At 33.6% G+C, this 17,367-nt stretch overlaps 1 protein-coding gene across 3 annotated transcripts; it reads right to left on the bottom strand.

The window, feature by feature from the left end:
* Positions 1-5,169: 5,169 nt before the first annotated feature.
* LOC107808181 (ubiquitin-conjugating enzyme E2 2-like) lies at positions 5,170-13,194 on the bottom strand. 3 transcript variants are annotated; one of them, XM_075243850.1, is made up of 6 exons: positions 13,041-13,194; positions 10,209-10,342; positions 10,053-10,078; positions 8,355-8,444; positions 6,779-6,867; positions 5,170-5,611 (listed from the first exon to the last, which is right to left on the bottom strand). In XM_075243850.1, the coding sequence occupies exons 2-6, from the start codon at positions 10,331-10,333 to the stop codon at positions 5,483-5,485; spliced, it is 459 nt and encodes a 152-aa protein (XP_075099951.1). In that variant the 5' UTR covers positions 10,334-10,342; positions 13,041-13,194; the 3' UTR covers positions 5,170-5,482. The 3 variants fall into 3 exon arrangements, with proteins under 3 accessions (XP_075099951.1, XP_075099950.1, XP_075099952.1); XM_075243849.1 differs by having other exon boundaries at positions 13,014-13,192; XM_075243851.1 differs by having other exon boundaries at positions 13,037-13,176.
* Between the last annotated feature and the right edge of the window lie 4,173 nt (positions 13,195-17,367).

Below are 17,367 nucleotides of genomic sequence, written 5' to 3'. Positions count from 1 at the left end.
CAAGAATAAAAAGGTCATGTACTCTAGCAGCAATGTAGATAAAACGTTTATTAAACTTAATAACAGCATAGTTATTAGCAAAATAAACATTATAACCAGCATCCATTATTTTCGAAACCGAAATCAAATTCCTTCTAATAGAAGGTACATAGAGAACATCTTTTAAAACTAAAACTCTATCACTACTAAACGAAACTCTAATATTTCCTAAAGCTAAAGCTGGTGCTGGCTCGCCATTGGCTTGAAAAATGCAAACTTCATTCTCACTTAGCCGTCGCGTTTCCTGAAACCCCTGCAAAGTAGTGTAGATATGATTAGTGGCTCCCGACTACACACCAAAACATGGTAGAAACAGCCGCTAAACAAGTTTCAACGACATTTAAATTTGAATTACCTTGCTTATTCAACTTTGCCAGATATGCAGGACATTGCTTCTTGTGATGCCCAAGTTGCTTGCACTGATAGCACTTGCCTTTGGGCTTTTTCACACCAGTCGCACCACCAGGTGCCAGAACCTTTTGAGCCTTCTTCTTTTTCTTATTGCCTTTCGACTTAGAAACTTAAGCTTTCTCAACATTGAGCGCCACAACTGGAGCTTGTTGTTTGATAATTGATTCTGCCGCTTGCAGCTCATTCAATAATTTCGCTAGTGACAGATCCATTTTGTTCATATTATAGTTCAAGCGAAACTGTTGAAAACTGTCAGGCAGAGTCTGGAGGACCATCTCAACTTGAGACTCCTTATCAATCACAGCTCCAAGGACCTCCAGTTCATTCAGAAGACTCATCATCTTCAGAACATGGTCTCTGACCGATGATCCTTCAGCCATCTTGGTGTTCAAAAGGGCTTTCATGGCTGTCTGCTTAGCTGCACGATTTTGCTCACCGAACATCTCTTTGAGACTTTCGAGCATATCATAAGCAGACCCCATAGATTGATGCTGATGTTGCAAAACATTCGCCATAGAGGCAAGAATGTAACATCGCGCCATCTCATCAGCCTTAACCCATTTGTCATAGGCTTTAACCTGATCATTAGTAGCATTTTCAGATTTTTCTGGTCACTCCTCAGTGATTACAAATTTGTAACCTTCAGCAGTTAGGACAATATCAAGGTTCCTTTTCCAGTCAACATAATTCGGTCCTTCTAACTTGTTTTGGTTCAAAATTGAGGTAAGTGGGTTGAATGAAGACATGGTTAATCTGAGAGATATTCAAATTAAATAGATCATTAGATATGTATTTAGAATGATTAGATTCAAAACAACACATTACACATATAATCATGCTCATTGAACAGTTAGATTCGTTAGGGAAACTTAACTATTCATGCAAAATATATGAGTGATGTCAGATATTAACCCCATAAATTTAAACAGGACCAACTCAGATGGAGAGTAAACTGTTAATTTAAGATAAGTAAATATCACTTTTATAAACTCTAGTTTCATTCAATTAACATGTAACTCAGTTGGAGAGTTAATACAAGTAATGAAATAACTAGAGGCAAAACTACAGTAATTATCTATAATGAATTCATCCGATGTGGAAGAAGACCTATGTCAACATATAAATTCATTATATTATTGTAAAACATGATTGGAAACAATGGTAATTGAACCCTACCATCACATATTTCTATTAATAATTTTTTATTATTAAAAAAATCCAGAAAATAGAAAAAAGGCCAAAACTCCATCTAAATGACCCCGAATGCCCAAAAAACGACGTACATCAGCAGCAAAGCTCATGAGTTCTTTAAGTTGGGCCAAATTTGAGAACCTACCAAATTTGAGGTCAATCGGAGTTCGACAGAATTTCAGAATTCTACGCGTGACTAGAATTTTGTTTTTAGCGTTTTAAGGGTTTTTAATTATTTTGACTTGTTCAAATCACATAATATACTGATGTTTTGTTAATACATGATTTCAGAACTCAAAATAATTTTTTTTATTTAATAAAAACGTGTTTAAACAGAATAGTAAAAAACGATATGTTTCCACTAGTCAAAAACGGTACTGTTCGTAATTCTGTATATTAATCCAAAATTACAGAACTAATATCATACAAAACAGTCAAGTTTTTATTAATATAACACTGTGATTATAGACAGAACGCAACTAAAATAGATTAATGGTATTAATTCACTATTTATGCATATGTATATTAACCCATAATTACAGCATTAATAGCATTCAAAAAACTCAGTCACGTTTTTTTAAAAAAAAATTGCTATTCAGTAACAAAAAACGTAACTTGAACAGATTGTTATTTAAGTATAACACCACTGTTTATACATGTGTTTATTAATTCATAATTTCAGAATTACAGAATTAAGATACTAATAAATACAATCACGTTTTTAACATAGAATAATCATCTCAAACATGTATCAATAAATAACACGTTTTAATATTACTCTATGCATGTTGTATTACATTATCTAGTTAGATGTAAGACGGCGTCTAATACCAATTGTTAGAACATGCGCAGTGGAAGCAAGCATACAATCCACGCATCAAATACATGTAAACTAGATAACATAATAATAACGAGATTAGAAGCACTGACCTCTTGAAGTAGTTGCACAAACCTTCCAAACAGCAAGAATCCAGGGCTGCAGTCTTCTGCTATTTGTCTAGTAAAACCTTGGACGATTTTGCTATTGGGTGGGCAAGAACAATACAACTAACTGGTAAGTAATTAGGTGAAACTAGTCTTCCTTTAATAGACCCGAAATTAAGCCACAATAGGGCTCAAAAAACGTGTAGGATTCTACTTGTAGAATCCTACTCTAACTCAAAAGGAAAACTTTTCTCCCAAGCTACTTTTTACCCAAGTCTGTCCAGGTTTTTACTAGGTATAGCAGAAACCACAGAAATAATAAGAGGCTACTAATTATAGTATTAATTCGAAATTAGCATGAATTAATTCTTACTATAATTAATTGCAATTTATTCCACTAAAAAACTGCAATTGGACTCCTCAATATGAATTTCGAAAATTCATTAACACTTATTTTAACTCCCCATGTTAAGATTTCAAATACCAGTTAATTAAATTAAATTACTGAAAATTTAATTCAATTAACTAATTAAATCCTTTATAATTCCGCTTAAACTATTTCATGTGATGGATACAAATTCCACCGGCCGGGTTTGCACATGAAAACTTATAAGCTTACATAAAGGGGTATCATCAAACCCAAAACCGAGTCACGGATTCTATCAACTAATTATTATTCACAAATATTACTCGTTATTGTCCAATCTATTAGGCATGTACTAACTCTAAATAGAGTCGTACCTTTTGATAAATCAAAACAATAAACAAATTACATTGATCATAATAATTATATCAAGATTAGGAGTATAAGCTCATTTAATGAATTAGAGAAAATGTTTTATATATTCAGTACAAAAACATCTTTTCTCTACTTGGTCCGTTCAATATACACTGAGTATACTAGCACAAGAAGTTGGAGTAAAATTACTCCCATAATCAAGACAAATTATACAACAATCTTGTGCTACAATCATCAAGATATTTTGTCCAACAATATCTTTGATTGTGAACATAGTTTATTAATTATGAGAACCAACAATTTAATCTTCTGTGCATGAGCTAAGACTCCATACACTAAATTATCTACTACATAACTAAAAGGACACACATGTAACAAATGATCTATTTAAAATAGTACTTTATTAAATTGAATAAATTAAATAAATAATTGTTCCATAAAGAATAAAATATAATACTATGTCCAAACCGCATGGTTAACAGTATATCCCAACATCTATTGCATCGAGATTTTAGATCCACCACGTTAAACGAACACAACAGTTGCAGTTGCATTGGTGTTTTATTTATCTCCCTCAAGTGTACAAAAGGAGAGACCCGCAAAGCCTACAAGCAGTATATGCCAATGAATCCACCGACATCTTTGGATAATTGGCAAGCATGACGAACAAGCGTATCTAGAGCCAAGAAAAAATCAACGCACCCATCAATTGGCGGGTCCAACCACCAGTTCGTGGGTCAAACATAACTCAGTATTTTGGAGTTGAACCCAATCGATGCACACGCCAAATCAAATGCTCCATAAATAGAGTTAGATATTCATTTTAGAATTAACTCTGCCAGCTCAAAACCCACTCATCAATTCATAACCCACAATGTCTAAATTTCGAAGACGCCGCGGCTTCCACCTTATTTTTCATCACCCTCTGTGCGTGATCCATGAGATAGACTATACAGTAGGATTATCCTTCGCCAACTCAGTTGTTTAGAAGACAAAGCTGATATTATGGATAAGACTTTTTACCACATGGGAATCGACAACCAAGTTTACACCCACAGGCCAACAGAAACATGATAACAAGTCAAAGGAGCATTATCCAGTTACACGCCTGGATCCAACTATGCAGTTCACTGTTTACTTTGCTCAATTTGATAAAGTATTGGGTAAAAATCCAAACTAGTGTTCCAAAACCTTGTTTGATATAACAGCACCAAGAGCGCTATGTCGGCGTTAATGACTTGATGTCACTAAACATCATCATGTAAATAAGGAAACCAAAAAAAAGAAAGCAAAAAGTAAACTTCAAATCATGTAGCCAGACCTCTAGGATGGTTTATCATTCTATCAAGTTGAAAAAGTAGCAATTAACTGTTTCCATCCCAAGGTTCTCCTTTCCAATTTTCAGAGATTACCTCAGTAAAAAATGGTTATTCATCTTTTTTAAATTCTTAGGCTAAAAAATGACCCAGTATTAGAAGGCAAACTACTCAAACTGATTAACTGACAACGGAGCACTTCAAATTCAAAGTCAACAGCACGTTATAGAGGCAACTTGGATCACATTTGTTCACAAAAGTAAACCCAGTCAGATATCCACACCACTCTACTAAGTTGCACGATAAAAGCCAATATCGGTTTGTATCTACATTAGTGATCCTGCACTTTCCACTATATATTTATAGACTTCATGCCCTGAAATATAAACTAGTAGCAAAGAAGATGTGGAACGCGGATACATCTGAGACTGGCAAACAATTTTCCATTAAGACTAAAAGAAACATTAGAGGTTTCATCAGTTTTAAGTTACATGACTGCTACCTTATCTTACTTGAGCGTACAACTGATGCATAAGCAGTAGTGCCATGTTGCGTCTCAATGGAGTTAAATTGATTTACAGGAATCAATATTCTTTAAACCACCATGGAAACAACCTTCATACAATTTCACTGCAGTTGGATAATACAAGAAATCATATGTACATAGACCATTCGTAGTTGAGCAACATAACATGATTTAACAGTTGAGCAACATAACATGATTTAACACACTCGAGAGGCCCTAAGAACATATAAAAAGGAAAATGTCCAACTACATTAGTTATTAATGTAGTGACAAGACGAGAACAATTTCAGTATGAGACAGGATAATCTGCTGTAACAGAAGAGAGTGCGGGAGAAGTCAGTCTGCTGTCCAGCTCTGTTCAACAATCTCGCGCACCTTCCTGTTGTATTCACGCTTGTTCTCACTGAACATGCGTGCTGCTTCTGAATTAGCTGGCGAGTTGGGATTTGGATCACAGAGCAAAGACTGCACTAGGAAAAATCACATGTAAGGGGTCTAATCAATAGCAAAGATGCTACTAGCTTGTAGGGTTCTCTCTCTTTTACAAAAGCAGCAAGTGCATTATTTTTTTCTAAGCAAGTAAGAAAGACGGCCACCTATTTTTATATTTAGCAAGCAAGAAAAATGGGCACATACTTTCATATTTCGCAGGTAGAAAAAGGGGCACCTTTAAGAGTTTCTTAGGTGAGAACTTAAATTGTGAAATTTTTTGCTTGAAACAAATAGAACTTAAACAAGATGAAGAAAGACTTCCATGGAGTGCTGGATGATGAAAATTACAAAAATCCTCATATAATAGTTTCTTGGGTGATTACTTATATTGTGAAGAAATTTGCTTGAAACAAATAGAGAACTTAAACAAGATGAAGAAAGACTTCCATGGAGGACTGGATGATGAAAATTACACAGATGTTCATAAACGTGCAGAAGAACCTAGTAATGACCTTAAGGGAGAATCATAAATTTGAGTATAAGCTTCAGAAGTACATTTTGGACATAAACCTCATCTTCAGGGAAAGCTACAATACTCATCTTCAGGGAAAGCTACAATACCTTTATTATTGTTTTTCCTCCATTTTTTTTATCATTTCTTTAATTATCACATCAAACATAGTATATTGGCATCTATTAGTATACTTCATCAGCTATTTTAAACCAAGGAAGTAGGCCTGCTTTCCCAACTTATCCCAAATATTAGATATTTATTTCTCTTCATTGTATGCTATCCCTCACACCTCATTTCAAAGAGAGCAATGAGAACATAAGGGGAACTCATACAGAACTGTGCTTTACTGGAGCAATAGATGGAAAATACTTGACCGGTGAAGAATCATGCTCTTACTGATAAATAGAGATGGCGCCAAAAAATGTAGTAGGAGAATAGTTCACAGCTATAGAGTTGAACTAGATATTAAATCAAAGCAGTCCTTAACATGTTAATATAAATGCCAACTGTAACCAGGGTTTAATCATTTGACTTCCGTCTGTTAGTGTGCTTGGAATACATATCTCTCCAACCCCACCCCTGAGCCCAGAAAATATATTTAAATATGAAGGTCATATTAATCTAATTGATTTTAAGATTATCTAAAAAGGGAGGAACAATGTTGCATTTAAAAAACCTCAAAGTACCTGGATTGAAGTCAGTATAGCAGCTACATCATATATGGGACTCCATTGATTTTGCAGGATGTCCAAGCAAATACTTCCATCAGCGTAAACTGAACAACAATAAGACAGATATTAAGAAATCAGCAAAAGCCGAATATTGTCCAAAACTACTATGTGCATCGGAAAAAAGGTTCAAATATAAGGGGTAATACAAAATGCTTGTAAGCAGCAACAAGCTTAAACCATTTAGAAGAAAATAGGAGATATTGGATAAGCTTTTCTACAAGAAACAAATGGAAAACAGAGGATACACATGATCTGCCCATAAATTGTCCAACTCTCTCAAGCAACCAAGAAACTATGGGGTTTTTGGTCACGGACTAAAATATGTTATTTCCTTCAAATTTACCCTAGTTTTGGTTCTAATTTCGGGAATCAAATTGTATCTCATCTCAAATTTTTCCGTCCGTCGTGGTCAAAGTACACAAAATTGTTTGACCGGATCCAGTACGGATCCATACCCACCATATATTAGTGTCGTGTCTACATGGGTGCGGCACCTAAATTGTTGTGTCTGGGCAACTTAGCAGTCAAAGTACCCAAAATTGTTTGACCAGATCCGGTACGGATCCATACACACCATACTAGTATCATGTCTACATGGGTGCGGCACCTAAATTGTTGTGTCGGAGCAACTTGGCAGTTAAACACTGAATAGTAATACATGAACTGTTATGTAGAGATCGCCTACTTTAAGCACATTGTTGTCCTTAAATATCCTTATCCAAGTATTGCCAATACACATTCTTATTTGAGATTTTACCCTGAAAATAAGTCACTTTTCCGGTTTTCCCTGAAAAGCCCAAACGGTGCAGTAGTTATGCAGAGATTTATAGGAAACCAAACATGTTATTAGTTATGTAGCGAGAACATCAGTACAACCAATTTTTAGGCAACCAAATGTTGTATAAGTTATGCTGGATTCTATACCGAGATTATTTTACTACACCTTAGAAAAAACAACCCTGTCTAAACATTAATTGATTATATGGTGCTCAGCTTGCTTTGGCCAGTTTGGATCTGAAAAAAGGCATATTAAGTAATTTTTTATGCCAAAACATTTGGTGTAGCAGAGTACTCTCGTTTTCGTTTGCACCTAAGTGTAACCTATTGGTCGATGAAGTTGGTACAACCCTTGGAGATCAAGGTTCAAATCCCAAATCCCAGCAGAGACAAAAAATACTATGTAATTTGTTCCCTTTGTCTAATCCTTGGTAGGTTGAGTTGCTAGGTACGTATACTGGTGAGACGTAGTAGGTACCTGGTGGAATAGTCAATAAATGCAAAGGCTGGCCCGGACACCATGGTTATAAAAAACCATGGAGGTGTCGCTGAACGGGCTTCCTTTTCCTTCTATCTGGCTCAAGAGTAAGGGTAACTTATAGACACAGGCAAAAAGAATACCCTTGGTCAAGTTGAACAATGAGCAATATTACCCTTTCTAAGGAGTACAGTTATGCCCAAAAAAACAAAAGAAAGGGTGGGGGTTGGGGGGGAGGGAGGGGGGGTCACAAATAAATTCACTGGAGCTACTTACTATTTGGGTGGAACATTCTGGAAATAAATCGCACAGTTGGTGGTTTGTTTGGATAGTCCTCTGAGAATTGAAGTGTCAGCTTAAATGTACCTGTGAAGGAAAAATGTCGCCAGGATAATTAGATTCAAGTGGAATAAATAACATATTATAAAGTAAATAAAACACATGTGACATGTGCCCCTCCTTTTTCTCAGAGGAGGGGAATAGCAGATGAAAAACAGAGCAAAAGATAATGCTGAGAAAGATCAAGGAGAACTAAAAACAGGGGTAATGCACCACTAGACACTAGAAGCCCAGAAAACCTTCTTCACTTTGAAGATGGAGCATCCAGAATTAAAACCAAAGCATAGTGCATTCAAAGAGCCCTTGAAATGCAAGTATACAACACTAAATCAGCAGTTGATCAGATCAACAAAGATGCTCATCTCTTTATTGTACTTGAAGAATGCATTGACAAAACTAAAACAGAAAATGATGCCCTCTCATAGGACTATATATATACATGAGTTTTGCTAACCTACTACATCCCCATTTTTTAATTCTCATAAATGCCCTTACTACTTTCTTCCAACACATTTAAAATAGGGACATTTTCGTCTTTTTCATTTTCTATTATTTTTTCCCCTCATTCTCTCTTATCAAAGTCTCACGGAAGAAAGAGGAACAAAAAGAGTCTCACAGAAGAAAGAAAGACTATAAGACTGAAGTTTCTTTTCATCTACTAAGGCTAAAGTTGAATAATGGAGAAAACAAAGAACTCAATTTCATTCCTTGTTTAGGTGTTCATAGAGCAATTAGCGGCACCATTTGACCATTTCTTAACATACTACAAATAATTTTACAAGGAAGAGGATTGGTAATGTTTGATGTGACCGGAAAATGAAGTTGGTTCTACGTCCAACCATGATTTCCGACGAAGCGCTTGTTTCCTATGAGAGATAGCCAGGACGTAAAGACTCCGCTCTACTGGGTTGTTGGAACATTTCAGTGAAATCTCCATCCTGTTTCTATAAAATTTGAATGGGGATTTGGTCAATTAATCCCACTTTCAGAATACCCAAATCAACAGGACCACTTATTCCTCAGATCCCTCTCTCTCTCCATGTTCTCTTTATTGTTTCAGTCCTCTCCACAAATTAAACCAAACTGACAGCTCATTATTTCAGTCCTTTTAACTTGTCTCAGTTTAACTTTCATTTCTATTTAAAAATCAGTTCAAAGTAACTCAATTTGGCAGAAGAGAGGGATTATTTGAATCACCATTGACGAGGGAGAGAAGATAAGAAAAGAGGGGAATGTTTGGGATTAAATTTCGGATAAAAAGACAAAAAAGCCACTCATAGTAATGTGCTGTTGTTGTGCTAGCAAGGGCATTTAAGAGAAAGCAAAAATTAACCATATATATATATACACACACACACACACATAGAGAGAGAGAGAGACTCCATGAATATGCTACCATTCATAGAGCATTAAAAGAGTCCTTGAAATGCAAGTATGCAAGACCAAATCAGCAGTTGATCAGATCAACAAAGATGCTCATCTCCTTATTGTTCAATAAGAATGCAGAATTGCCAAAACTAAAACAGAAAATGATGCATATATATACACACACACACACACAATCTCTCTCTCCATGACTATACTACCATTCATATTTTACAGGGGAAAGAATACATAGGATAACAACTGCCTCACCTCCATCCCAAGGAGTATCATCAGGGCTGCATTTCAAGAATAAAACAAAAGAGAGAAAAAATGTATAAGCATAATGAAACTGCTGTGAGAAGAAACAGATATTCCAAAGTAAAAACAGCTATGAGTCACGACTGTCAGTCAATTTCATTGTCATACCCGAAAATGACTGCATTCCATAGCATTATATTGTTGTCATATGGAGCTCCACTGATGCCGGCCGGGGGATCCTGCTGTAACCGCTTAAAATCCCTCATCAGTCTCTTCCTCGCCGGTGTCGACATCCTCACCGCCTTATCAAAAAATTATACCTCAATAACTTGCTAAAGACTAAAGTCGACACAAAATCTTAATTTTCGAGTTTCTGGACCATAAAAGCGGCTAAATTCAACATGGAAGTTAAATTAGTCAATGGAAAATCTTAAATTTCCAGCTTCGTAGACCCGAAAAAAAAAACTATATTTGCCATGGAAATTAAATTGCTGTTGCAAATTCTGCCTCAATAGCTCACTAAAGTCAACACAAAATCCTGAATTCCCAGCTTTCTAGACCAAAAGAGCAATTGTCCGTGGAGATTAAACTAGACAATACAAAATCTTATTGTTCCAGTTTAGTAGACCAAAAGGCAAATAAATACGCCATAGAAATTAAATTAGTCGACATAAAATCTTAAATTTACAGCTCACTTGATTCACCATTGAAACTAAACAATCAATACAATAACATAACCTTCCAGTTTACAAGACCAACAGCAACAAGATTTTCCATGGAAATTAAACTATTCAATACACAATTTTCATTTCCCAGTTTTCTAAACCCAAGAAAGCGACTAAATTCTCCAGGTAAATCAAAATTTCAGCAAACCAAAGCTGTAAAACCAGCTCAAATCAGAAAAAGAAAGAAATAAACCTAGACGGCTAGATCCATACCAGTGTTTTAAAAGTCATGGGCATGAGGCGAGCGTTAACATGAAGCAAGGAGTAAGCCCTGAGACGCTAACACGAAGCAAGGCGTAAGCCCTGAGGCGCAGGGCGTAAGCCTTATGGATCTTTAATTTTGAATGTTTTATAAATTAACAAAATAAATATATAAGTGACAAAAAGCAAAAAAATCAGATTAAAATTGTAGAAAGTTCAAGAAAATCATAAAATAAGTTGGAAAATATTTATATTTATATAAACATGCTAACATGTGCACAACTATTACCAAAACAAAATGTACTTCGTAAAGATGCATTACATCCTAAGTTGCCCGGACTCGGGTGCGTGTGTTCAATAGCGTTGCGGATCCAGAGGTTGGGTCCTTCTTGATCTAAATTTTAAGATTCGGGAGTACGGATCAAGGTACAAATACGGGTGCAAGGATTCGGCTAAAAGTAATTCAAATATCTAAAAATAGAGTTATAAGGATATGTCTTAATTATGAGACATTATGTAAAAACCAACACGGTCTCTGAGAAGGAGAAAATATTGATCAACATATAAATTTCTATATACAAGATATTCCATTTTCTTCAATTTTATCCTAGCTTTTGTTTTTATTTAAGAAATCATTATATCTGTCCCGCATTTTTCGGTCGATTTTGGTCAAAATACCCAAAATTGGTTGACCAACTCTAGTATGGATCCCACACACCCATACCCACATTGTGTCAACATGGGTGCGGCAGCGAAAGTAAAGAGTCCGAGCAACTTAGATTACATCTATAAAAAGACTGATGGAACATATTTGAGTTGTAAAAATAATATTCTACTTCCTAATAATTCAAAATATAAAAATGACAATAGAATAAGGTTATTGTTTGAAAACCTAAAACTAAAAAAAAAAATCATAAATACTCATTATAACATGAATAGAATATTCTTTGGAATAGAGACTCGAGGATAGTATCTAAACTTGAATACCACAACAAATTCTAAAACCAAAAACTAACTTGAAATAAAGAGAGTAAAAAGAAAAACTTGAAAAAATGAAGCATAAAGAAGTTGCAAGCATGGAAGGAGAGCAAGCATGGAAGGACAAAGCTCTTGCTTTATAGTTCGCACTTCGCCGACATTGCCAAAGAGGATTTGCTACTAAATAAACGACAAAGAGAAAAGATTAGGAAAGTAGGGTAAAAATTTAGAAAAAGCCTTTGAATTTTGACTTTTTTTTTAGTTTGAGAATTTACGATGAGTTAAACTTTTGAGTATTTCAGTATTAAAAATGAATTTAATAAGCAATTTTGGCTCCAATTTGGATAAGTTCCCTGGGCGCCCAGAAATTTGGGACTTACACCTAAGCGAAGCCCCAAAAGATTGGGAATTACGCCCCACGATAAGCCCCAAAATGCCTTTTAAAACATTGATCCATACACAAAAGTACAAGCTTCAAGCACAATAAGGTATTGCTTAAATATTAAACCCTAGAATTCAGCATCGATTAGCAACCAATACAACAATAACTTGCTAAAATTCGATGCAAAATCTCACTTTTCAGTAATCTAGACCAAAAATTAAACTAAATTCATCATGAAATGAAATTCAAGGTAAACAAAATCAACAGAGACCCTAGATCCATAAAGAAAAATCATCTTCAAAGTATAAAACCCTAGAAATCAGCTGGAGCAAGAAGGCATATCAAACAATGAGATGAATGGGAATTGAACCCAAATAGGTATCGCTTAAATATAAAACCCTAGAATCCAGTGTTGATTAGCAACTAATACCTCAATTACTAGCTATGTCGACACAAAATCACAATTTTCAGCAGTCTAGACCAAAAACGAAACTAAATTAGTCATGAAATTAAATTATAAGTCACTAGACGCTACAAAATCAACAAAAAACCTAGATCCATAACAAAAATTCAAAGCACAAAATCAAAAACAGGAATTTCACGAGTAAAACCAAAGAATTCAGCTCGTGTAAATAGGCACAAAAAATTACATGAATGAAATTGAGAAGACAAAAACACAAAACATACATAAGAAATACGGAAATGTTGACCTACGAGCAAAAAGCGGCGAGAATTGAATGATAGACGTCGACGGGAGGTTAAATGATAGGCGGCGGCCTTATGTTCGTCGCCGGCTTAAAAGGCAATGGAGATTTTGCGTTGGCGTGATATATAAGCTCCTGAAATGCATTGTACTATAATTGTATACGTCATATTGCAATGCACGCGGAGATATTTATCATTTAGATTTTTTTTAAAATAATTTCAGGCAACTCCTCTCACTTATGCCCTTTGCCCGTGTACCTTATGTCAATGAATATATAATTTTAAAAATTATAAAAAATATTAAATAATATAAGCTATTGAATAAAATGAAAAAAAAAACATAAGTTCTTAAATATAATGAACATTGATCCCTTTTTAGCCCTCTAGCTCGATAAATAAATAATAATATAAAATCTTAAAAAAATACTATAATATTAGAGTTAATACTTTATAAAAAATAATGTAAATATGTCATTTATTAGAATGGTTATAAGAAGAGAAAAAAAATAATGATAACATTTAAATACCTCTTGTCTTATGTTGTTACATTTTATTGCATTAAGTTTGCATTTTTAGCACTTTGACCTTTAATGCTATATTGTAACTAATTTTGCTCTATTTTCTTACTTATTTCATTACCAATACTCTTTTTGTGAAAACAAATTTATGTACCTTAAAATTTTTATCAACTTTAAAAATAATTTTACTTACATGATGATTTTGAAAAATAATTAAATTTACGTCTTTTGCTAATTAGTTAATTCAAAATTTTAATTATTTTGTCTTAACATGAAAAATTACTTTTTCGTATCGGGACTTTGTACTTTTATAATAATATAAATAATTTAGACAATTGTATATTCCTTTCCTACTCGAATAATGTTTTTCTCTTCTTTTTTGTGTGATATTTAAAACTACATTCAATAAATGACTATGTACTTTATATCAAATGAGTATAAAATTGTAAGAATAACACAAATTTTGTTAAACTATGTAATTGAGTTATAAAATAAAATTTAACAACCACAAAATCTTGAAAACGATTAATGTTAATCATATTAGATGTTAACTTAATAAAGAAAAATACGATTTCACACAAAAATATCCTAAAGTCTTATCATACCTTTAATATATGAGTTCTGCATTGGTTTCATAGCTCAACCAAAATCGGATATACAGTATGTCGGCCTGTACTTAAATATCATGCAATAAACATGAGAAAATGGGTGTGTTTGGTATGAAGGAAAATGTTTTTCGAAAATATTTTCCAATTTTCTCATATTTGGTTGGCTCAAATATTCTGGAAACATTTTCCTTATGAACTAATTTTCCTCCAATTGAAGGAAAATGTTTTCCTTATCAAGAGAAGGGAAAACATTTTCCAAAACTCCTTCTCAAATTTTCCCAACCCTATTCCCCACACCTTACCAACCCACCCCACACCCTATCCACCCCATCCCCTCTCTTCAAAAAGGCTTTTTTTTTATCACCACCCACCCTACTATCCCCCTCCCCCTCCACCCCCAAGTCCCCGCAAAAAAAATATAATTTTTTTTTGTAATTTTAAATTTCTGATTTCCCATTTTTTTGCCCCCACCCACCCACTACCTCCCCCCAACCTCTGCCCCCGAAAAAAATATTTTTTAATTTTTTTTTTGTAATTTCAAATTTCTTTTTTTTCCCGTTCCCCTACCCCTACCCCTACCCCCCCACCCCCGGAAAAAAGTATTTTTTTAAAAATATATTTTCAGTTTAATTTTTTTCTTCTTTCGGTTTACAGGTTCAAAATTTTACAAATTCCAAAGTTATGACTTCAGAGGTTTATGTGTTTGGAAGTTTACAGGTTTAGAAATTATAAAGTTTACGGGTTCGAAAGTTCGCGGTTTCGAAAGATTAGCGGTTCAGAAGTTTATGAAATTTATGGGTTCAGAAGGTTATTGGTTCGAAAGTTTATGGCTTCATATTTATTGTATCTAAATTATTTATGAATACTCTTGAAAAGTTATTTTCCTTAATTTGCATACCAAACACCGAAAAATAAATAAGATTACTACTTGTTTTCCAAGAAAATATTTTCCGTTATACCAAACACACCCATTATGTTCTTTATTGCCATAAAAATAAATTATATTTTCTCAAGTACCTAATATGAATTCCATCTTATTTCTATTAGAACTCAAATTGAAAAATATGAAAAAGAGAAAAAAAGCTGCATATGTAGGTTTAGTTATCATACGGAAATTCTAATTGAATGGTAATATAAAATAAATGTTACAAAAAAAAATAATGTTGAAAATTAATGCTTATTATTATTTTATTATAATCATTCAAATTTTAATTGGTAAAATTATTTTTCTTCGACCCTTGAATTAGTAAAAGAGAAATGATAACTGAAACAATGGTAATATCACAATGGAAGTGTAGTTTTGCTTTGAATGGCAAATATTCAGGTTAGTTTTGATTTAATAAATATGTTACACGTCAGCTAATTCTATATATTAAGATTTTTATATAGTTCAAATGAAAAAAATTAATAAGTAAATTTTTTAGCTAATTTTAGAGTCTTAAAAATTTAAAATATAATTAAATAATATTTTTGAGTGTAAAATTAATTTTTAAATTAATTTTCTTGACTTCTTTTTATACTTCTTATATTTGTCAAAGGATATCTAATAATGGAAGTATAGCTTTTCTTTGGATGGAAAATAACTCACGCTAGGTTGATAATTAATGTGTTACATGTTGCTAAATATTACTGACTTTTTACATCTATACTTCCGATAAGGATTAAGGAAAGACATAATAAGAAAAATCTTAGATGATTTTAAAGTCCTAAAAAAATTAGGAGTGATAGTAAAATGACTAATTTGTCTAGTATGAAACCATGTTTTAAAGGGTATAATAGACGAACGGCATTCACTGAGGGGTTTCGTGCTTTTAATATAGTATAGATAATGCTAATTTCCCTTATAGTATATGATACCGGCTTATCTTTCTTATTTTAATTTCTGTGTAACAATTCTTTAATCCTATCTATTATTAATGCGAAATGATTATACTTAGAATAATTTATATTAATATAGCACTTTTTTTGTTTAATCAATTTTATAACTAGTTTTGGTTTTCTAAAATCCAATATATACAACAATAGTTTTTATGTTTAGATCTAACCAATTAGTTAATGGCAGTGTTGGGATACGTAAACAAAGCCAAAATTTTAAAAGAAAAACTTAGGATCGAAATATGACTTTTTTCCTTCATATTCTGTAACTACTTTATTCTTTTTTTAGTTGTTAAATAATGTAAGGCCTCATTTGTTTGTACTTAATGGAGGTTTGAATCTTAATCATTCAGATCTCAGATATTAAGTGCGTTTGTTTTTAAAGTCTGAATCTTAATTATTAAGTGTGTTTGTTTTTTTTACTTCACAACCACTTAATGAGTCTGAATAGGTCTGTATAATTAAGATCCATAACAAAAACTTAATTTCATTAAGATTCCATATTCATTATTAATTATCGCCACCGCCTACCATTATTAACTACCACCATGCCGCCGCCACCACCGCCATACTCAACCTCCATCACCACCATCATCCTCAATCATAGCCGCCACCATAATCGACTACCACCATCCGCCAATACGCACCACTCCCACCACCATCATTTCTCAACCATAAACACTCATCCACCTCTACTACCACAACTAATCACCCCACCACCATCAACAATCATAACCGGCACTACCCATCATTATAAACTACTACAACTACCACCAACTTCCTCAATCACAACTATCACCCCCACCCGCCATTATTAACTATCACCACTCACCACCACCATCCACCACGACTAATCACCACCACGACTAATCACCACTAGCTGCTACCTTGAACCACCACCATCAACCAAACCTACCACCAACCACCGCCTCTAGTCGGCATTCACAAGCACTATCGTTAGCTATCACCCCCAGCAACTACTATATTTAAAAAAAAACTATATATTTTATTGATAGAATATTAGATTAATTAGTATTTCATTTGAATTTTATGTTTATTAATTTTCAAATAAATATAAATTTTATACATTCAGATTTTAAAAATCAAACAGTCTTAATCAGTTAGTATTCAGATCTTAATATTCATATGTGTTTCAGATTTAGATGTCTTCTTAATACACATCTTGATATTCAGATGTGTATTCAGATTCAAACATCTTAATCTTAAAAAAAATAAAAAAATGAGGCCCAAGGGAAATAAGGTTTTTCCTTATCTAGTCCATTAGGGCATCTCCAAGGGTGTACTATTTAATCTAAATTTGGTATAAAAATTGGT

The sequence above is a fragment of the Nicotiana tabacum genome, chromosome 22, assembly GCF_000715075.1.
Source record: "Nicotiana tabacum cultivar K326 chromosome 22, ASM71507v2, whole genome shotgun sequence".
Taxonomy (NCBI): Eukaryota; Viridiplantae; Streptophyta; class Magnoliopsida; order Solanales; family Solanaceae; genus Nicotiana; species Nicotiana tabacum.
This window is presented reverse-complemented; position numbering and strand designations above follow the sequence as displayed.